Genomic DNA, 24694 nt, shown 5'->3' on the forward strand with positions numbered 1-24694 from the left:
ATCGGGTGATAAAAGCTAGTTAACGGACTAATCTGCGTTCTTTTCATGGATTCTGTGTGTTGATGCCCGTTAACATACATTTAACGAGCATTAACACGTTAACATTGGGTAAATTTGGGAGGCTAATTGAATAGTCCCGGATGTTACAGCCGGTGGCTTCTTCCTGTTATTACCCACGGACGTAATCACACTGATCTATGCAGTGCTTTTGCAGAACACGCTGCTGTGGAGGTGGTCTATTTGAGTCTTCTATTTTGGCCTGAGTTTGGTGCTTGTTTGATTGTTTTTGCAAACACGATTCTTAGCAAATCCCCATGTTGTATTCCTCTCTAAGGAATGTAATTGCGAGGTGAGTCGTTGGTCTATTGACTTCTATTTGTGTGTTTGGCTGTGTTTTACAGAGAGAATTGTGTTTTTACACCCATGTTTGCCTTTATCAAAACGCTGTGTTTGAAAATCAGGGGACACTTGCACAAGAATGCAATCTGAGCCAGCCACAATTCTTAGTAAATATAACCTCTGGATTCATATTTATAAAGGAGCAGAGAAACCTTGGAGACAATGTGGAGCTGTCCATGGGCCAGAGTATGAAGTCCTCCCATGGAATTAGATCTGAGAGCTTCTTCAGATAACACGGACTGGCAACCATGTCAACTCTTCAGCCTGCCACCCTGAGTGGCTCTGTCAGTATGACCGTTTCATTTGTGCAGTGATGTGCAATCATCTTTGGTGGGTGAAGTCCATGAAGTAACTACTTATAGAGTAAGTATTGTTCCCGATGAAAGCTGGTGGAGTTACACATTTTGCACTTTGCACCACTTACAGTATGTGCACTAACTATAAACTAAATAAGCCCTTATGCTCCCATGGGATATTCTGTCCTACTTGAGCTCCGTTAGGACACAGATTTAGGGGTATACAGTATTTACTAAAGTGCAGGTAGAAGTGGAGATGTTGCCCATAGCAACCAAACACATGCTAGCTATTATTTTCTAGAAGGTGCTAGATAAATGTTAAGTAGAATCTGATTGGTTGCTATGGGCAATATCTCCACTTGTAAAAACCCACACTTTAGTAAATATAGCCCTTAGTGTATACTGCAGTCACATTCTCTAAAGGCTATTCTCCTCGAAGAGAAGATTCTATAGTGCTGCACAAAAAGTTTACACTTTATAGCTATAAATAAAAATAAATAGCTGACCAAAACAGGTCATAATAAACACTTAAAGTAGAACATTATTTTCTTTTGAATTGGGGTTTAATGTTTTTATGTTTTTTTTTGTTCCCCTCGAAAGTTTATGGAGTATTTTATTCAATTAAAGTTTATTGTAAATTGTGTGGTTTTATACCAGCGCTCACAAGCACAGGGAAATGATACTGTACATCTATACAGTATCCATGTAGCATGTAAAATATAGCTTACCTCCTGTCCAGTCACTAGTAAGATGCTGTTCTCTTTGCTGTGTGGCATTTGTCTATAGATATGATCAAACACCAACAGTTCACTCCAGCAATTCTGCAGCAATATCATTTGGTCACTGACCTGGGAAAGAAATATATAAATAATGAATATTCATGCAATTTTTCATATCATAGCAAAATGTGTTTTTTTTAATTATTTGCAATTTTTCGGCTATTTCATTACCATATAATCAGGACTACAATGATTATAGCTATAATTTGAATGTTACAATAAAATAATATATAATATGATAAGAACATTGTGTCTGGGGGCGTGGCTTGGCTGCTGAACCAGCAGGACATGTTTGGGGGGAGCTCCTGTATCGGACCCTCTTCTGCCGGTCTGGGTCCCTCCCTGCTACCACCTTCTACAGAATTTGGTCTAGTAGGTGACCCTCCGTGACTTGGGGCATAGATCACTCCTGACCTCGGCCTCACCGGACATGTCTGTGATCCTGGGACTACCAACCAGCCGGAGCCGCGACCTCAATTACCGGAGCACACCGAACGACTGACACCACAAAATCACTTGGATCTGCCAACTACCTACACCGATGTTGCCTTTGGAGGCGGTGTCTGACAGGTACTCCCGTCCGACCTCCCAGCTCCGAATCGGCCCCATCAGCTCCCGCCGCAGGCTGTCGGGTCCATGCGGCTTGACTGCTGCAACGCCGGTCTCCTATATTCAGACCCCTCCGGTGCAAACTACCTGAATCTTCAGGGCAGCACTCACCTCCACTGGAAGAAGTCTGCAGATTAGATAAAAGCATCACATGTCTTCACGGAATCGGTATGTAATGCCGCCGGATGTCTTCCCAGCAGACGTAATACTGATGCCGGAATCCCAAACAGTGGGGATCCCAACTGGGGCTGGTATTTTGTTCTCCACCGGTTGTCTCTAGCCTCCAGTGTTTCTTCCTTCAAATGACCGTCACTATCCTATTCTGTTTAATATTATCTCACAGCCATGCCTCCTACCGAAAGGAGTGTCTAAATGACACCTATCCTTTCCTATTTGGTCGCTTTCCCTTGTTCAATGCTAATGGCCTCAATTCACCTACCAAAAGAGCTATGGCCATTCAATTTTTTAACTGTCGCAAACCGGACATCATAATGCTGCAAACACTACTCCCATGTTTTCTATTCTAATATGTTAGCCAAATGCAGAGGCACAGAAATCATGTTACATAGAGATCCTCCTATTACTATTCATGGTCGCTTCATTATTCTCTCAGGCATTTATAACCAGACCCGACTATACTCGCCTCAGTATATGCCCCCCGTTTTGCATCAGGGTTCCCTTTTTTCCACCTTTTTTAATCAACTCTCCCAACTCCCTCGCTATTTCAATATTATAGGGGTTGACTTTAATGCTACCTTAGACCCTACACTTGATAGATCCCACCCAGGTCTTGCTTTCTCTAACCATGTTGAATCATCTAAGCTCTTACAATCATATATGCCTCATAACGATCTATATGATGTATGGAGAACTTTATATCCTTCAGCAAGAGGCTACGCTCATTACTCTCCACCCCACGATCTCCACATGCATCTTGATTATGTGTTTGTTGACCGTGCTACTACACAAAAACTCCTTGTGGCTCAGACGGTCCCCATCACCTAGTCAGATCACCTAGCTATAGAACTTGAACTCTCCACTTCAGATCATATACTCCTCCTTCAACCTGCAACTGATCCCTTCTCTTAAAAAATATAACGTGGCTGAAATCACTAAAGCCCTGATCGATTGTTATGCGACCAATGCCACAACTGACGTAACCCCTTCTATACTATGGGAAGCTCATAAAGCCACTCTTTGAGGCTTTTTTATTAACCTCTCATCATTTAAGAAAAAAGCTGAGGCTAAATGCATATCTGACCTAAGAGCTACACTTACTTCCCTAACTTAACAACATCACCGATACCCCAAAAAATGTACTCAAAAATTATTGCTATTAAGGGCCAACTCTCACAGATCTTTTCTAAAAAAAAAAAAAAAAAGGTGCTCGGGCTCTTTTATGGGTTCGACAGAGATTTTATGAAAAATCTAACAAAGCTGACACACTACTTGCTCGTAGAGTACAGGCTAAGCATACACGGAATCGCATTATGTCTTTGAGATGCTCTGACGGCTCCATCACCCATGACCCCCAAGAAATGACCAACCAGTTCAGATATTTTTATTCGTCTTTATACAACCTTATGCCCAATACCACAAATAATCCTCAAAATATAGACTCTATTCCCCAACACTTGGCTTCTGTTCCCTACCCAAACTCTCAGCATCCCACACTGAGTCCCTCAATGCTCCTATTACTGAAGAGGAAATTACAGCAGCCATAACGCAGCTTCGCCGTTCAGCTGCTCCCGGTCCCGATGACTTTACTGCCCTCTATTATAAGAAATTTTCAGAACCCCTGCTCCCTATGCTCCGAATACTCTGTAATTCACTCCTAGAAGGCAATTCTCCACTACCAGGGTCGTTATAATCGTCATCCCAAAGCCAGACCACGACCCCCTCGAAATGAAGAATTATAGGCCAATCTCACTTTTAAATGTTGATTTAAATCTCTTCGCTAAAATATTAGCTAACCATTTAGCTCCTGTTTTATCACTATTAGTGCATCTTGATCAAGTTGGCAAGCTGCTGAAAATACTAGATGACTCATTAATCTAATCCATCTCACGCAAGAAAGATTCCTGTCAACCAAGGTGGTGGCTCTCGATGCAGAAAAGGCATGTGACAGGGTGGCATGGCCTTTCATCCAACAAACCCTTTACAATATGGGAATGAAAGGGGCCTGTCTCTTCACTTTACTGTAACCCTTCTGTCTCCGTTCTGATTAAAGGCCCCTCCTCTAATTCCTTTCCCATAAGGAACGGTACCCTTCAGGGTTGCCCCGTTTCCCCACTTTTATTTGCCCTGGTGATGGAGCCGTTAGCTGCAAGGATTAGAATTAACTGCAACATTTCGGGTATCCCTGTTGGACATATAGGTCATAAAATTGCACTATATGCAGATGATGTGATCTTGACCCTAACCAACCCCCATATCTCACTCTTTAACTTATTTGAAGAAATGCATACTTATAGCCAACTTTCTAGTTATAAAATGAATACTGACAAAACTGAAATATTAGATCTCCACGTCCCATCCTCAGAACTCCGTCTCCTTCAAATCTCATATCCATTTAGATGGCAAACTGATCGACTTAAATATCTAGGAGTTTATCTAACTAAATGTTACTCCAAAACTTACTCTGCCGACTTCCCGAGACTCTCCTCAATAAAGTCAGACCTCTCAGTGTGGGATAAATTACTACTATCCTGGATAGGACATATGGCTGCTGTAAAAATGACTATATTGCCTCACCTATTATATCTATGGCAAACTCGTCCAATTCATATTTCCACCAAAATAATGAGAGATCTTCAAATAGAGATCTCTCACTTAATATGGGCAGGAAAAATGCCTAGAGTTAAAATCGTTTTGCTAGAAGAGCATTGCACCTCAGGTGGCATAGGAATCACTGATCTCATTAAATACTATTGCGTTGCCCTACTGACTTCCTGTGTTCTCTTGCACGCTCCTTCAAATTTTAGGATGTGGACAGCGATAGAGGTGGGCACCCTATTAATTTATTCCCTCTCTAGTCTTCTTTGATGCACACCACAAAACCGTTCTAACACCTCCTCGCTCTTATGTTTTACGCTTTCCATATGGGACTTCTGTACTCGGACCTATCAACTTCGCTCATTTCATCCTCTTTTAGTTTCCCTGTGGAACAACTCAGAATTTCCCCCAGGTGCAAATCACCGTTCATTCTATCACTAGACTCCTCATAATATCCTCTTTCCTTTAGATATTGCTCCACTTTGCACCTTCCCTGATTTTGCTGATTTGGAATCCCACTTCTCTCTTCCTCATAAAGTATTTTATAAATTTTTACAATTATGACATTTTTATCATTCCCTTAACAAACCATCCTCTGTCATGAGTAGAACACCCATAAAGTCAATATGTCAGCATCATCAATCAACTAGAGGACTTATTTCCACCATATACAAAATACTTCTTTCTCACAACCAACCCCAAAAGGAGGCGCATGAGGTGGTATAGGAACATGATGTGGGTGAGACCCTGACCCCCCATTATCAGGGCAGAAATTGCTCAAATCTCAATCTTGGTACACATTAAATAAAATTCTTACAAAATCTACTATAATTGGTACTTTGTACCCACTCGTCTCCATTCAATATATCCCTCGTCTTCCGAACTATGTTGGAAAATGTGTGGTCAACGGGGAACCCTGCTGCATATCTGGTAGTCATGCCCTTATATTCGACAATACTGGTCAGAAGTTCACAAATTAATTAAAGACATAGGGCTTGTTTCAGAGGCGCACACTGTTTGCGTGCACTCGCTCTGAATCAGGGCGTTTTTTTTTTTTATCCAGGCCACTCGTACAGCTGTGGGTGTCCAACGTTTCAGTCCGGAGACTTTTATCAAGAACACGATATATAGATAGATAGATAGATAGATAGATAGATAGATAGATAGATAGATAGATAGATAGATAGATAGATAGATAGATAGTTGGGATAACCTATAATGCTGTTCAGTACTTCACCTCTAAGTTAGTGTGTCACATATATATATGTATATATATATATATAATGTATTGTATTATCACAGAGCCAGCACATCATGCTGAGGCTTATGGTCTCCTGCAAGTCATCCTGGGACTTATGATCCCCTCACACCCCCTTTCACATCATGCTGGGACTTATGTTCCTCTCACACCCCCTGGCACATCATGATCATGCTGGGACTTATGGTACCACAACTCCTGAATGGTAGCCATCCCAGAAATGTGCCTGAACCCTCTCCTCAGCAGACAGTCTCCCCACATTACACAGAGCAGAGGACTCAGGGTCACTCACTTGTAGGTGAGTCTGTCTCCTGAAGAGCTGCTGTGCTGAAAGGCATCATCCGGGACACAGCAGTTTCCCCCGCTCATCAGGTCAAAGATAATCTGCCATTGTGCCCCAGAAGCTGGGTTGAGCTGCGGCACCACAAGTCTCCTTCCTCCCCCGGCGGCTGCTGCTGTAACGCCCCTGCGGCGGTAACAGAGAGGCATTGGCACCCGGACCGGAGTGTCTTTTCTTTACACTCAGCGAGTCCTGAGCGCCGCCCATTGGTCGCTCCATCATCCAACACTGCTCGCAGCACGTGTGTGGCGTGCTACCCACAGTATGTGTCCGGAGCTTTTCTGTGCCTCTGGTCGCCGGCGCTGTATGTTTTGCATGTCCTGTGCAGCGCGACAGAGCTCACCTGCGTAACCCAGACTGAAGCTCCCCAGCGGCTGCTGTAGGGGAACAACTGAGCAGCCGTCGAGAAGAACCGGAGCGTAAGTGCTGTGCTCTGTGTTTTTTTTTTTACTAGTTGTGGGGCCCCGGGATGATCACCCCTTCCGCCCCGCCTATAATCCGGCCCTTGGGGTGAGCTGTCAATCAACATCGACAGCCGCCCCGTCTTGTAGTGAGCCCCGGAGCGACGGAGCAGCCGTCGCTCGCTGGGGCTCGCGCATGCGTACGCCGGAGGCGGCGCATGCGTAGGGGCCAAACATCAACCCGCTTGCGAGCGCTATGTGCTCGCGAGTGGGTCTGAATCAGACCCATAGTTAGCACACAACTCCCAAATTCTCCCTTCTATACTCGCACCATTCCTAACATCTTGCACTGCAAAAGAAACTGATCAAACACATCCTAGATACAGCTAAATGCCAAATTGCAGCACGATGAAAATTAACATCACCTTCATTGATCGCTACTATTAATACTATATATAGAGTATATAATACTATTAATACTATATGGTCCACTTATAGACTAGAACGTTATTCAATTCACGATACTCCAGACCATTTTGTCAGAGTATGGACCCCATGGACAACCCACTGAGGCTGAAACCTCTCTAACAACTATATAGCTTCATTTGCTCTATTTTCAATTCTACTGAAGTTAGTGCCTCTCTTTGGTTGGTCCCCCTCCCCCTTATCCTCTCAAACTGCTTCCCTCTCCCCTTCTCTTTTCTCCCCCCTTTAGTGTTTTCGTTAATTGATGTTTATCCATTTCTACTAGGTTGACATAAAGCCTGGCATACAATGAATTTTTTTGTTGTACTGACTGCTCGAGCTGTATGGCTTCAACACCTTGATCTTCTGATGTGTCATTGTTCACCTGATAATAGATGCAGTTATGCTTGCCCAAACTCTTTTAGTAGTAATTAATTTTCAACCTTTGCAGATTTGTTATATTATTTCCTGTAATGTAAAATACCAAATAAAATGATTTCCCCCCCCCCCAAAAAAGGACATTGTGTCTGTTTGTATCAAGTTTTCGCAAAAACTACTGAATCAGGGGCGTTTTAAGAGAGGAGGGGGCCCGTGTGCAGCCTCTGTTTGGGCCCCCTCCTCTCGGCCGGCGGCTCAGCGGCACTGAGCTCTGTAGATTCTGGCTTAATGCCAGAATCTACAGCGCATGCGCGGGTCTCCGGGAAAAGGGCACCCGTGCCTACTTTCCCGGGGCCATTTTCCCAGTGAGTGCTTGCTGCTCTACAGCGCCGATCTGGCACTGCGGAGCAGGACTTCGGGAATCGGCGGAGAGGTAAGTATAAGTGCCTATGGGTGCAGGGTGTGCGGTGTCTGCCCCCCTGGCCCTGGGGGACCGTGTGCCCACACACCCTGCACCCATTATAGATACGTCCCTGTACTGAACCGATTTTCATGAAAACTGCATCATTGTGTAGTGGAAACTCCTGGAAATAACCTGCACATCTTGATCCGTCAAGTTAAAGCTGGGCAATAACAAAAACAAAATGTACTGACATCATCAATGCAAGAGAGGTTGTGGCACCATGTGAACGGCCAGTAAGGGGTGGAGCAAACCCACCGACTTTGAATAAATCATCTCTGGGAAAGCTGCTGCTGGCCGGTTCGGGGGGCGGGGCGGAGCCGGGCTGTAGACATAATTAGGCCCTGCCCCTTTGGGTCGCGATCATTTGAATAGGATAGGCTACATAGCAGTCTGTGCACAGGGCACACAGTGACATTGGTGTGAGTGGTGGGTGGGCCACTCCCGCTACAGGGCTTCTATGCAAAGCAATAAAACTAAAACACCTCAAATAAAAAAAAATGTTGGCAGAAGCGATTTCATCGTGGGCAAAGCCCCTGGTAACAGCTGGTATGTTATATATACTTAATCTACTGCATGCAGAGAATTCTCAGCGGAACAACAAAATACTTGTATAAAACGACAATGGACAGAAAAAGTATTAAATGGCAAAGATCCAACTGCAATCACTGCTGTAGAGTTTTCTGGTTTACCATTTGAAAAAAATAAATAATGATAATATTATAAGCTGACGGGTCTATATAATGCATTGCAAACTGCATTTGCTGATATACTGTATGTCATAATAAAGGCTTCCATTAAATCATTTTACATCAATTCTAATTGTTAATTAATTAATGAATCAAATTTAAAACAAAATATTTATAAAAACTGCATTAAACACTTTAGCAACAGCATGTTCTGATAATTTCTTTTAAGAAATTATTCTTAAATGACTGTTTGAACCTATGAGTAAAGTTGAGTGTGAGATTGGGAATGCCGTTGGTCAGAATACCGACGGCGGCATCCCGACAGTAACCCTAACCCATAAGGACATCTAACCCTCCCTCCCCAGTGCCTAACCCTAACCTCCCCCCTAGTGCATAAACCTAACCTCCCCCTCCCTGCGCCCTAAACCTAACACTCCCTCCCCGGTGCCTAAACCTAACTCCCCCAGTGACTAAACCTAACCTCTCCCTCCCTGCACCCTAAACCTAACCCTCCCCCCTAGTGCCTAACCTTAATCCTCCCCCTAATGCCTAACCCCTAACCCTATCCCTCCCCCTAACGCCCAATAATTACCTTCAGGGTGCCCGCAGTTGGGATTCTGGTGCTGGGATCCCGACGCTGTCGGGATTTTGGCGCCGGTATTTTGCCTGTTGGCATCTCGCACATGCTGACTACATCCCAGTAAAGATGTGCCAAAACTGATCATGTAAGTGCATACATTCCACTTAATCAGTTAAGTATTACAGTATCTACATATAATAATAAAACAAACTAATAAAATAAAGCTACAGCACTATCCTGTGAGGGTTAGTTACTAACTTAGGCCCAGATTTATCAACTAGTGATATTCTTGTTATCACTTGTTGCTAATCTTACATGGTGCTACAACCAATCAGCCCCTAATTGTCATGTGTTTAAAAAATGACAGGAACTGATTGGTTGGAGCACCATTTAAGATTAGTAAATAAATCTTAGACTTAGCTTCAAATCTGCACTTAGGGGGAGGTGTTTCATACCTTCAAAAGTGGACAAGTGTAGAAGTAGCCCAAAGCAACCAATCAGCTTGTAGCTATTATTTAATAGAATGTATTAGATAAATGAATGCTACTATCTGATTGGTTGCTATGGGCAACTTCTCCACTAGTCCACTTTAGAAAGTTTGATACATCCCCCTTATCTTAACAACTCATTTACACAACAGCTTTCACCAGAGGAGTATTCAGAAAGAAGGGGGCCTGTGTGAAACCCCCTCTTCCCTAGCTGGCGGCACAAGTGAGTAGACTCTAGATGTGCCAGAGTCTACTGTGCATGCGCAGGTCTCTGGAAAATTGGTACTGTTGCCATCTCCCCTGCAATTTTTCTACAGCTCATGCGCACATTGCCAGGAAAATGGCCACCATACATAGGTGTCTTTATAATGGGTGCAAGGTGTGCAGTGCACACGGGCCCCTGGGTCCAAGGGGGCCCACACCACACACCCTGCACCCATATTTAATAAATACTTACCTCTCCGCAGACTCTAGTGCACCATACACCCTGCACCCATTGTAGATGTGCCACTGGCTTTCACTAGGAATCATCTATCATTGGTTAGCAGAGCAACTAATCAGCAGTTTGTAAACATCTCTCTAGTGCAAATTAAACAATATTAATGTTTAATTGGCTGCTACATATGGTGTACTGCAAAATGTGCTCCTAAATGCAATGTTAGTTAGTGAACTCTAACATGCAATTGGGGGAATAAAAACTAAGGGACTGATGAAGAATAGTTGGGGCGTATGTGTTCAAAAACTAATCTCTAAATAACCATACAAAAAAATAGCATATTTATCCTGAGGCACAGTTCTACGTCAGTAGCATGGGCACCAGGTTTGCGCCAAGCATGCACCAATACACGCAGGTCATGAACACAAGAAAAGTTGGTTAACATTTGGTTTGATTGCAAAACTAGAACCTTAATACGGCAATTACCATATATATTTTTTGTATCCCCAAAAAATTAAAAAAAAAAATTGTAATGAGACATTATGTCATTTCAATCCTCGTTATTCTTGATTGCTATGTCCTCCTGTTGTTTAGCTAAATTACAATACTGCTTTGTATCATATTACCTCCTTGCATTTGCTAAGTTTCTAACCTTGTAATTCAAAAATAGAACTACTGAACAATATGGCAAAGTGACTGTATATGTAGCTATTACAATAAACCTTGTTATCCAGTGAATAGACTTCTGTCCTTTGCCACAAGGTTCCCAACACACTACTAACTTAACAAAACAGCACAGTTTTGTTAAACAGTAATAAATTCAGAATTCTGTCTATTCTACTTAACCTCAAACATTTATATGAAAAGCAATAAAATTGAAACTGAATATTATGAGGTTCTAACAAAGAAATATAAGGCTTAATGTAGGTGTATAATAGAAAATATTGTGCATGGTGCAAAGAGAAATAGTATACATGACATAGGCAAGAAGCACCTGCTCACATTCCATAATCTATCTGTCTGTCATTACGCACACAAAAAAATGACCCGTTATTATAGGTGTGGGATCCAGAAAATTATAAAATTAAAGGATTGCTTTTGATTGGTTATGATGTCATAATTATTAGCTTGATCACTGAGCATTTCATACCTCACTACATTCACGCAGATGGAATCGAGACCAAAAAGTCCCCCCACCCCAAAAAGAAAAAAAAAATGTAAGCCCTGCCACTATCCAATTACAAATGCCAGAGCCGTAACTAGACTTTTTGGTGCCCTGTGCCAGAAAGAGCATTGACGCCCCCCCCATTTTTCAAAGGGACATAATGCACCCAAAAAATGGCCATGGCTTCATGGGGAAGGGCCAGGGAATATATAAGAGAGGCCAGGAGATGCTGGGGTGAAATAAGAGGAAGCTACAAGCAAGAATGATAATAAACAGAAATTTGACAGCCCAAACAGCACCCCCTGACCTGTGGTGCCCTGTGCGATGGCACCGACCGCACTACCCTAGCTACGGCCCTGACAAATGCCCCCTTTTGGACAAGACTCTTCCAGTTCGTGGGCCACAAAGAAGCAATGTCCCGGCCACATCTGAATCTTCTGAATAAAAACATCTAACTTTTGTAGAATGGAAAACATACATTAAAGGGCCTTATTTAGATGTGGATGCTATTTTGATACTCACGCAGTTTAGTGATTATCGGTGGACTACAATGCACATGCGCGGTGATTGAATTGCGATCAAATCCAACTATGGTTGTAGTGAGGATTTATACACAAGTGATTGACAGACAGGGGCCATTTTGTCGGAGGTAACAGAGTGGCGGCAAAAATGTGGGCGCATCGTGTCTGTTTTCGGGTGTGTTTCTGCCTAAATCTGTGATCCCATATGCATAAAATATGGCTTTTCCTCTTTCATATTATAAATATGTAATTTAAGTTTTCTTAAGCAACAAGAGTTTATGTTGCATGCTTCTTACCAGTACTTGCCTTATATAACATTAGCTGTTATTGTAGCTTTGCTGCCTTTCTATGTTCCACCTAACTTTGAAGTGTTATTGTGGATTTCATATTATTCTGCATGTTCCTGGAAGATCTATTTTTTATATTTACACTTGTCCACTAGCATTCTAACACAACTTACTGATCGCATTAAACTCTGAGTAATACTGCTAATCATAGTTTATCTACTTGAGCCAATCCACTCTTAGGCCCTGATTCAGAGCCGGACGCTCTGACCAGAGCGCTCGCTCTGAATCAGGGCCCACCTCCATAATTATGGAGCGTCCTCCTGGACGCTCATATAGCTGTGGGTCACCACCCACAGCATATACAAACGTGCAGGTTGATGGTCGCGATGGTCTTGACCATCGCGACCATCGCCACTGCGAGCTGAAGCCTTCGGTTGAGTTTCTTAACCGCAAGGCCCGGAGTGATTTTGGCTCTATCAGAGCCAAAATCAATCCCACTGACATCACTAGTGATGTCAGTGGGCCGGCTTCAGACGGTAGGCGTTCCCTTGGGAACGCCCCCGTCTGGGAGGCACGCCCCCGGCACACCCACCAAAGGGGGCGTGCTGTCAATCAACATCGACAGCACGCCCCCTTTGATCAGACACAACGAGCGAAGGAAAGTCCTTTGCTCGTCGCATCTCATGCATGCGCACGACGGAGCTCCCTCCGTCGTGCGCATGCGTAGTGCACACCATCGACCCACTTGCGAGCGGACAGCCGCTCGCGAGTGGGTCTGAATCAGGCCCTTTATACCTTCTGCAAAACAGGAACATTTTATTCAGAGACAATAATGATATATTCTTCTGACTGCTGTGTGTTATCGTGGTGAGAATCTTTGGTAAGCACATAATATAAAGCCGCCCGCTGGAGCAGTGGGGTGTGCTGCCCCTTTCAACTATGGCCCTCATTCAGAGCCGCTCGCTAGCGGCTGTAAGCTCGTTCCGAGCGATGTTCGCACATCTGCGCATGCGTACGGTTTTTAGTACGCATGCGCGAACCAGTCAGTGCGGCCGAAAATCGTTTGTACGCTATATAGCGAGTGCCTGCTATTTTGAGTGACAGAATGAGGCGTATGTGGGTGGTAACAGGGGAAGGTGCTTGAAAACGGGGGAGTGGAATTCGAACACAGGCGTGCTTAAAGGTCAAAACGGGCGTTTTAAGGGAGTGCATAATTAATACAGCAGCGTCATTGACCACGTCACTTGGTTTTTTTTAACTCAGAACTTCTCGCAAAATAGCGGTTGAAAAAACCAACCACAAGAATAGCAAGCAGTTCATACGCTGGTCGATGTACTCGATTAATCTAATAAATAGCGGACATGACGTATGGTGCGAGCGGCCAGGGGGCGTTTTTAACAAATAAACGAGCGTATGTTTTGCATGCTCGTTCAGACTTAGAGGTGTGAACAGACTGCAATTTGCGAACGGATCATTTGAATAGCCACCCCTTGTTTTTGAACGAACGACCGCAAATAGCGAACGGCTCTGAATCAGGCCCTATATCTTTATACTCTTGTACGAAAGTGTGCCCTGTAGAGATCTACATAGAAACATATCTTAGAAGCATTTTATACTTGTACCTCAACTAACATCCTCGATTGCATAGTAAAAAAAGATACAGTGATATTGAATTATACCAGAAAAATAGAAAGAATAGGACTTGAAAACAGTTGCAAATATATAAACTCAGTGCCTGAAGCAGGGTTTTATCTTCTATAATGGCAGAAGATTTTTTACTGTTTTTATTTTGATTTTACTTACTAAGGATGTGTCCTCACTCGTCTTTGCTGTAGTCACACCAAACAGTTCCTCCCGGAGTGCCTGATCCTGTGAGACTCTGCTAGTGCAGAGAGTCTTTTTTTGCGGAAAATACATCTAAGATGCAATGACTTGGATGCACCAGGAGACTGCGCTGATTTATTTGATATGTGACACTTGTATATCTGTGTACGACTGAGTCTCTGAATCAGCATGCAAAGTGCTATGATGCAGCAGCCACAGCTTTTCACGGAATACATACGAATTACAGCCGGACACAAGTCCGGCGGTTCAAACCCCGACAGCGACAGGCCGATACGGCTGAAAATCCCGATCGTCCCCAGGTAAGTATCAACTAACCTAACCCTCCTTAGGAGTGCCTAACCCTAATCCCCCCTCTAAGTGCCTAAACCTAACCCCCCCTTCCCCGTTTCCTAAACCTAAGTCCCCCGGGGGGTGCCTAACCCTAACCCTCCCTCCCCTAGTCTAACCCTAACCTCCTGGGGGGATGCCTAACCCCAAATCCCCCCCCGGGAGCCCTAAACCTATCCCTCCCCCCCCCCGCAGCTGTCCGCAGCGGCGCCCGGCATCACTTTGATCGATATGCTGGGCGCCAGTCTCCCGGCGTGGGTAAAATTACAGGCGTCTTGAATTAGATGCCTGTTAATTAACCCTCGCCAGGATAAAGCAGTCGGGAAGCCGGCTGTCGGGCTTATGTTCGCCAGCTTCCCGATTGCATACCCTTTTCACCATGTCAAGTTCCATTTACAGACAGTCGCACACAGATAACAAGTGTTGCATATCAAATTAATCAGCACAGTCTCCTGGTGCATCCTAGTTGTAGCACATTGCAACTTAGATGCAATTTTGGGGAAAAAAAGCTTAGACGCCTGATGCTAGCAAAGTTGTATGGTACCTGGCTGCTCACTCACGCCAGGCATATTGCGCTGCATGGCGTGTTGAGGCCAGAGGAGCAAAGACACATCTGTGGCTCTGTTTATTGCTGCTTGGTTTAGCAACCACCTGTTGCTCTCAGTACAATGAGTTGAGTAAGGGACATAGGCATGTGGAGGGATCCGTCCTTTATTTAGAATATAGGGTGAGATGTATCAAACCTTAAGAGGACAGATGGAGAATTGGCCAAAGCAGCCAATCAGCTACGAGCTATGATTTTATAGAATGTAGTTGAAAAATTGTAAATAGAAGCTGATTGGTTGCAATGGCTGACATCTCCACTCGTTCTCTTTAGACATTTTGACACTGTAACCCCACCCCCCTACCCATAATCTCATACTTGGTTCGCCCACAAAATGTCCTAGAGACTCCTCAATTTCAGGATTCTGGAAGAGAAGTCAACAATCCATTCTGCAATGAAGTGGGAATGGCAGGGCCATTATGATGTAATTCTCTGCCAATCGCATTATTATGTCACCTCTAGCCGCAAATCAAATTTTTGAAAACAGCCCCCCAGGCCTATCGGAGATGAGTCCCACTATGACAGTGCCTAAGACAATACCATTTCAATAGAGGCTTTGACAAAACAAGCATTTTTACAGTACTGTGATAAGTGGCTAGCATTTTATCTGTGTGAGGAATTAATTTCAGAGATCAGGTACAAAGAAAGTAGGACATAGTCGTTAGAGACAGTGTGACTGGGCTGTTCATTCTTGATTTGTAATATAATTTGAATAACACATTAGTGTTAGAAACATCCAGTGACCTTTAATCCTTGCCACAATGTATAACACCTAAAACATTTGATTGACATCTTGCACAAAAATATATTAAAATAAGTAATGTGGCCAATAATCACTGTGAATAGGTGACTTTAAACCTACTATAAACCTACTATATACTAAGATGGAACATATGAATAAATGACACAGAACAAATGCTTATTTGAGACAAAGTACTACAGTTGTCGCATAATGTGGAAAAATTATCATATAGGAAGCCTTCATGATTAAACAAGGTATGGTATTGCAGGTGACACAACTACCACATAGATTCTTCATTCCCATGATAGATGATCACTGATACATGGCAGAGGGAGCTTGGCTTCCTCATTCTGAATAAAACAATAAATTGCAGGACACCCTGTCACCTGTGAGAACCACAGGTTGGACAGAGGTCTAAGCACTGGAGCAGATTAATGGCAGTAGGAAAACAGTTTGTATCAGAGATGTTGAGTAAAATGACATTCAATTCATTCAAACGTCAGTGGAACCATTCAGACTGATTCATTCCCATTCTCATGAATACAGTGATAGGGAATAATATGGAAATCCAGCCCTTGAGAAACTAGCTTACTCTGGGAGGCAGTGAACAGTACTGTGATCAATGGTTCATTGAACGGTGCAGTGATCGATGGGTTAAACCTCCACACTTATATCCACAGAGAGGCAGCTGGCATGTAAGGTTAAAATAAAATATATGAAGTCTAACATAAAATAATTATGCTTCATAAAGGTAGTGACATCTTCCATCATTGCGTTGAAGCTGTCTCAAGACAAAACAGACCCCACACTGTTCTGTTTAGCAGTATGTGTATGTGAATAGATAGATAGATTCAGCACCATGGACAGCTCAAAGGAGAAATGAGAAAATGACAGTTTAAAGTGGAGGCAAGAAAGAAACATATTTGCCACAAGTTTGTAACTTACAATATTTCTATCAAGCTTCCTCTGTTTCAATCATTTGCTGTTTTCTAAACCATTTTCACTAGGTAGTTAGGTGTATGTGATAATCATGTAATTAATTACATATTTTTATTATGTTCTATTTCACTCCTGTGCAGCAGGTCGATTTATCAAGCAGGGGAGGCTTCTCTAACTAAACTTGCACAAATGACTGCTAGTTAGACTGTCTGCCGAAATGTACTGTGTGATATACGAGTAGTTGATTCAAGCAAGGTGGGGGCAGTGATGTAACATGGGCTCAGTCTCAGCCTTTCACCCTCAAATTCACAGAACTCTGCTGAATTTAACTGTGCTTCAAACAGGCTCTCAAATGCCACTTCTTCATTCAAAGCCATCCAGCTCTTATCCTAAGCCATTGCTCTATGTTACTTGCTCACTGTCTACCCCATCTGTGTCACCCCTGTCTTTCTGCCCCTCCCCTTTAGATTGTAAGCTCTTCACTCATGTGGTTTTTCTTCCCTTACTTATACTATATCTACTTCATAATCCCTGCCATGGTAACTAACCCTTGGTTTCTGATGCCCTGCTGCTTACTTGGGTATTGTGATCACTAATGCAGAAATGTTTATAAAACATGTCCTTGTACTGCAATGTACTGTAAGTCACTGCTTTCTTGTTAGCTCATTCTTTTTCTGTTTATGTAATGTGTTAGGTGCTGCAGAAACCTTGTGGTGCCATTTAAATAAAGGATAATAATAATAATAATAATAATAATAATAATAATAATAATAATAATAATAATAATTCCAAACCCTGTTCTCCTTGTAAGAAATATTTTTTTTAAATAATCTGTAGCTGGACTCCAGATGAAACTGCAAATTCTGTCAAATTAATTGTTCCACGATCTATAAGCAATTTCTAAAATTAATTTAGTGAACATTAATTAGTGGCAATGAGTAAAATGGTCTTAAATTACTGTATTATAAAGTTGTTTTTAACCATCAAATTCTATAAAAAGAATGGTAAGAATAGCAAAAATGTTTAATAAAATGTTCTAAATAAAAGATTTTTTGCTGACCTCCAAACATTTCTGCAAATTAGTTTTTTGTTATTTTCTACCAGAGATATAGTATAACTGGCCAAACATTGCAAAGAAAGATGGCCTATCTCTAATCTATGTAACTATGGGGCTGCTTCAGTGATTTACGTTGAATCGATATTCCCGCAAATCTCAATTTTTTTAGATCCTGTCGATTTGCACCAGTGCACCTCAATTACACACAGTGCGCTGTAATGTGCACACCTACTTTCCTTACTTCTCAGATCAGAAGTGAAGTGAGTTTTATATGAATATATTTGTTCAGGGACACCAACAGCAGGCCCCTACTATGCTCTCTCTTAAAAAGGACTTCACGGTGCATTCCCTGAGCCCTACACATGAAGAGAAGAGCAATGTTGGAGCCTCGGAAGGGTAGATTGCCTATTCACCAGAGCCCTCCTGTCATGCCTACCATCTGGTGCCTGCCCTGGCCAACACAATAATTTGCAGTTTTGTCAAACATATACATTACACCCTTTCATACCTTTACCATACTTATGATTTAATTCTTGTACAAATAGGGAACCATTCTCAGTGACACACAGTGGCGGACACTTCCCCTGCTTAAACTAACATCTACTCCCAACCGCCTACAAAGGCACCATATTGCCTATTTGAGTATTATGATTGCTAATACAGCAGTGTTTATATAAGTGTGTTCTTTGCCAAGCTCAAACACATTTCCACTGCACAGTTTCCATGCCAATTTAAATTTGTTGCAGTTTATAGTTGATGGAACTTGTGTCCATGCCCTGCAATGTTCTCTACTATAAGTCACTTTTTTATTGTCTTGTTTATACTGTTTCTATCTATGTACTTTGTAAGGAGCTGCAGAACCCTTGTGGTGTCCTATAAATAAAGGATAGTAATAAATTATATTAATGAGAGAAACCACATATGTATAGTAAAAATCCATGTGACTGCATGTGGAAGCCTATAACACCCACCGTTCTTACGTCTGCTGCTGCAGCCATCATCAGTAAAATCAGGACTTACACCAGCCCCATGTTGGGTACAAAGGATCCGACTGAAACAGACGTCCGATCTCTGTCCACATGCTGTGAACGAGTGCAGAAGTAAGTCGATGTGCCCACAAGATAAAAGGGTTAGATGTGAACGCATACTCACTGTCCAGTTACCACCCCCAAATGCCCATCTTACAGATCATGTGATTGTCGATGGACACATTAGTTCTTACGTTACGCACTAGTGATCTCCATCCATGTGCAGTTTTTTTCTTTGGTACATTCGCAGTATGCAAATATCCACATGCTCTATGCACAATGCTACTTGCGTGTGACTCACAATAGGCCCCATAGACAGCAACAGCCTTTTAGTTTTATACCATAAGAGACTATAATTAGTTTATAGCTTATGTTAATCGTGCGAGTGTGGGCACATAAAGATGGTCTTTCTAACAGGTAACACTCTTGTGTATATGTAGCTTTACATTACAATGCTTGGAATGCACCAGAAAATACACTTTTATGGGTGGTGGTACCACAAAACAGTTTCTTTAAAATTATAGAAAGAGACACAATTTCCATCAACTATAAACTGCAACAAATTTAAATTGGCATGGAAACTGTGCAGTGGAAATGTGTTTGAGCTTGGCGAGGAACATACTTAAAATTCACCCTCTCCATACCCTTATGGTTAGGTCTAGAATGAGGTGATGTACTGGACCTCTGATGTTACAAGTGCGTGACCCTCAGCAAAAGGGGGAGGGGCAAGGTTCAGAATGGTGGCCAAAAGTGTCCCCTCGCTGACTCGCTTAGCTCGCCGCGCTTTGGGCAGGTTTGTGTTCCCCCTCTATGCCCACATGGATGGTAACACTGGTAGCGGTCCGGCCCTGCTGCAGCGGTCATGTGGTTGTGACATCAGAGGTCCTTTCTCCAACTTGGATCTAGCAACAACCATCGTACTGATCTGCGTCTGATCTGCTTCAGTAGATAAGCATCCACTCCATGTACTTCCTCCCTCTACCTGCACAGTCTTACACTGCTCTACAAAATACAGTCATTACTAAAAGAAATCAAGGTGTGCTCCGCGTTTCAACAAATGCAGATGCATTTCAGATCCAATGCTGCATTTGCACTATGGTACGTCTATTTGGCACTTGTAAATGACCTCAATTTTCTTTTAGCTTTTAGCTCACAATATAATCACAGTGCTGTGGGTATTATGCATCTGTATTTAACAATAAAATACGATTTTGAATCAAAAAGTTCAGATGCGGTCACTAAGTACCTCTTGAGGTAACCATGTAAAAGTGTCACTCTAATTATACGGTGTCTGATGTCAGTGTTGCTTGGGTGGCAGATGAGAGACAAAGTGCGGGTTGTACTGCTAATAGAAACCTAGAGACCTTTCAGTGTTAATAGCTTCAGTCAGATTAAATACAGACTATTGAAAGTGATAAAGTGACAGTGCTAAGTAATAGGTCTGTAAAAGAAAGGCATTGTTTAGAAAAGGCACATTTTCCCCCAAACCTGCCCTCTCTGATATGCAAGGACTTGTACAACACACAACTTAAAGACAAACAATATCAATTTAATTAAATACAAGTCTAAAATGTAAAACAAAAAGTGTAGAGAGACCAATTATCATTATTTATAGATTTTAATGTTGGAAAAATAATAAATCAAAGCATAAAATGATTTGTACATAACACTCTGTGCCACCTGCCTTTTAAAGACTGTTAGAAGATTCAACACTTTAATAAAGCAAAGCATTTAAATCACTATGAATTATAATTTTGAATACAATAGTATATTCAAGGTGATGTAATGCTGTAATCTAAGTACCTCACACCTTCACAATTCTCATTTCAGTAGATGGGCCTGGGTACCGGGAGGGTAGGTGTGTGTTTGCGGGGGGGGTTATAGGGGGGGGGCTGGGCTTGGATTTAGCTGAGATGCACAGTTTTGTAAAGTTTAGTACAACTATCAAAATGTGATATGCCCCTGGTTCAAGAATCTTTTTAGAGCCTGATTCATTACAGATCGCAACTGCGATTGCAATAGCGATTATGCACGCAGTCTCACTGCGATAGTCTGCTAATCCATTGCGATTTCTATGCCATCACAGCACAACACAAGGATGCCCATCTTACATTACACACATCTGTAATCCTTAGCAAGACTAAGAAACCATCGGTAACATCGAGTACCATCTCAGCCTCACGCACACTTGCACAAGCTCTGACCTTACTCAGGAATTGCTAACCTCGTCGCACGCTATGAGTGCACCAGCTGCGTAAGGCATCGCAGTGGATAATTTATGCATGCCCATGCAACGGCGTTCAAATACACTGGCATGCCTACTTTTCGCTGACCAATCCCCCACGTTACCCCCACAAACGGCACTTCCTGTCAATCACTCTGCGATGGGTCTGCCTAGTCACTGCTATCACAGTCCTGATCACAGTGGCCGGTTCGCACATGTGAACTGCAATGCGTGCTCAGAATGCAACAATCGGCCAATTGCGTGCATAATCGCTGTTGCGATTGGAAGTGAATCAGGCCCTTAGTTATTTCCCCTTGTGCATTTCTTCTATAATTCCAGTTATCCCAATAATGAGAGGGTTAAGACAGAAACTCTGCCCACCATATGGATACGGATAGATGTTTTTAAAACAGTTCTTGTTTTTGAACAAATATACATATGTTATTATTATTATTAGTTACTTATATACTGTAGTGCTAGTATATTCCATTGACTCAGACAGACAAAGAGGTAAAATCCTTTCTTAATGTGTTACATGTTTAAATGACCCCAGGTTAGTTTAACATGGTGGCAACAATTCCATCTTAGAAGCATATCACGACATACAGAGCATGAAATCTCTTATCCTATCTTAGGGGCTTTAATACCCTATATAATAGTAACTATGTGCATGAATGTCACTCCTGAGTGAATCTATGGCATCAGATGAAAGCCTACTAATGTATAAAGAAGATTTATTCAGCAGCAGCACTCATAGCCCAGCCAAGCAGGTAGCTAAGAACAAGCGGAGGAGAAGACAGATGGAATGGGTGTCAAGGTCTAGAAAAAAACTTTGTGTTTAACAATACTGTACATGCTTCTCCTTTGTCTGCTGACTGTCTTCATACCTGTCCTCCTTTATCTGTCTCATATGCCACTATAGCTCCTGTCTGTTCCCCTTTGTCTCCCCAGATTGTCTGTTGTTGACCCTACCAATGCCAAAGCCTGTATAGTCCGGGCATTGATATGACCATGGACATAGGATGGATGGGGCAGGAGAAGGTCTCACTTGCACACTAAAGTAGGGGTTCAGAGATATGTTGGGAAGTGTAATTAGATAAGTAGGTGCAAGTATTAAAGGTAGAAGCATTTAGGGAATGGGGAGTAAAGGGAAAGGAATGCAGAGGCAGATAAGAGGGTAGTAATGCTTGTGCCAACTGTCAGATGTACAGGCAGGGACCTAGAACAGGTCATCAGAGGTGCAAAGATTATTTATTTATATTTCAGTTCGAATTGAAGTGTTTTTTAACATAGAATAACTATTTTGTATATCATGTTTGCACTTTATATTTATCCTATCGCTGAATTACCTCATCTATTTATGTTTAAGTCTAAGTTTTATATATTGTATTTTAATCTATGATATGTATCTATCTTTTATGTCTTATATGATTGGACATTTAATGTAGACTTGATAATTCCCTGCTGCTATTATTTATGTGAAATTACTGGAAAACAATATTGGATACATCATCCACCATGATCTATGGTGGCCAGGTGGAACGCACAGCCACTTGCAGAGTCGGGAGAGTGACTTCCAGGGTCTGTGGAATGTATGGCCATCTTACTTCCGGGATCACGGACATGATGCGCATGTGCAAACAGTAATCAACACCGAGTAGCAGCAAGTGTTCTCAGCTGTGTACTGTTTAGGTAGGCTTATGGATGGACATCGGAAGCCCACCATCATATGATGGCAGTGCTTCCACCATTGAATCTTTTGATGCGATGGTAACTAACCATCGCATCAAAAGCATTTAATGGTGAAAACTATTCATATGAATAGTAAAGGGGCGGGGTTAGGGGAGGGGCTCAGACACAAAGTAACAAAAAAAACAGGCAAGGCAGGCAGAGCTGACTAGGATGAGGAGGAGGAGAATGATAAACACTGCAATGCTGCTGCTGTGGACACTTAAAGCAACTAGAAAAGTGAAGTGTAAAAAAACATGTATAAAATATACTTATGACACACAGAAACGGAACCTCTTACAGCACCAGCAGAGAAATCACTCCCCATCTCTGCTGTGAAAACGTTTTTAGCTGTCCCTCTGTGTGTGTGTCTGTGAGTGACAGCAGCTGCAGGGCCAGGGCTGCACACTGATTGGCTCTCACTGTCTCAGGGAGCCAATCAGAGCTAGCAGAGAGGGGTGGGAGGGCCAGGTCTGAGGCAGTGAGAGACGGCCTCCAACGATCCCAGCAACATGAGCCAGAAAGGTTATCAGAGGCAGGAGACACAGGGCCTGATTCAGACCCGCTCGCGAGCGCTGAGCGCTCGCAAGCGTGTCAATGTTGCCCAAGTGCACATGCGCACGACGGAGGCGGCTCCGTCGTGCGCATGCATGCGCGAGACCCGAATAACGACGGCGAAGCTGTCGTTATGGGTCTCGCACCAAAGGGGGCGTGCTGTCGATGGTGATTGACAGCATGCCCCCTTTGGTGGTTGTGCCGGGGGCGTGGCTGCCCAGATGGAGGCGTTCCCATGGGAACACCTACCATCTGGGGCCGGCCCCACTGACATCACTAGTGATGTCAGTGGGAGTGCTTTTGGCTCTGACAGAGCCAAAAGCACTCCAGGGCTTGCGGCAGCGAGACCCTACCGCAAGGGTCTCGTCACAAGCCCGATGGTCGCGATGGTCTTGACCATCACGACCATCATTTTGGCTGCTCGCTATAGCTGTGGGTGGTCACCCACAGCTATGTGAGCGGCCAGGAGGCCGCTCCTAAAGGTAGGAGGGACGGCCCTGATTCAGAGCGAGTGCTCTGTCAGAGCGTCCAGCTCTGAATCAGGGCCACAGCACACAGCAGCCAGGGGAGGCAGAGCTTTTAGTTTTTAAAGAAAAGAAGCCACCATCGCAACATCATTGAATGATTACCATTCGATGGCAGCAAACATCGGAATGCTGCCATCAAATGGTAAAAACACTAACATTGGAAGAAAAACATTGATGGTCGGCAAACATCGGCCATCGATGTCCATCCCTAGGTAAACTTAGTGGGGGTGGGCCGCGCTTCTAGTTGTGGTGATGTGATAGGGTCCTATGTGTTAGGGAAAGGAGTGGGGGTTTGGTCCGTAGGTGTCGCGCGGGACGCGGGCAACTGTTAAGACCCCCTATTTACACCGACTCTACCACACCCCGGTTGCCCTACGTCTGTCGACCAAAGGTCCAGCAGGGGGACATGCAGGAGTGAGGACCGCATGACAAAGGAGCACCCTAAAAGGGTACACCCACCCCCCAACCATGGGCTACATCGAGACTATTACCACCATCCACTATATATGGATCCACCTACGGAACAACCTTGGGAGCATTGTGTCTACCAAATAAATAGGTTTGAATCCTACACCTCTTGTCAGTTTTTCTTCCATCCACCCACCTACATATCACCTCATCCTCTCCACACCTCTCTTCCCTCCCCCCCCCCTCGTCCACCATCCCACACCCATGACCACATTCCCTCATACCTAGGAGCGCACGTATATATCTGGAGAGCCCTCTAATACGCTTCTGATGAAGGACTAACAGTCTGAAACGCGTTAAGCGTGGGCTTTGAGGATGGCATCC

At 43.3% G+C, this 24694-nt stretch overlaps 1 protein-coding gene across 1 annotated transcript in view; it reads right to left on the bottom strand.

Annotated features, from left to right (window-relative positions):
• The window catches only part of NR5A1 (nuclear receptor subfamily 5 group A member 1), a 184826-nt gene that overhangs the window by 87231 nt on the left and 72901 nt on the right, over positions 1-24694 (bottom strand). Inside the window, exon 5 of the mRNA XM_088471140.1 lies at positions 1424-1543. Coding sequence (XP_088327266.1) covers positions 1424-1543 — 120 coding nt within the window. The remainder of the gene's footprint in view (positions 1-1423; positions 1544-24694) is intronic.

This window comes from Taudactylus pleione, unplaced genomic scaffold (assembly GCF_031769625.1).
Source record: "Taudactylus pleione unplaced genomic scaffold, aTauple2 ptg000110l, whole genome shotgun sequence".
Classification (NCBI taxonomy): domain Eukaryota; kingdom Metazoa; phylum Chordata; class Amphibia; order Anura; family Myobatrachidae; genus Taudactylus; species Taudactylus pleione.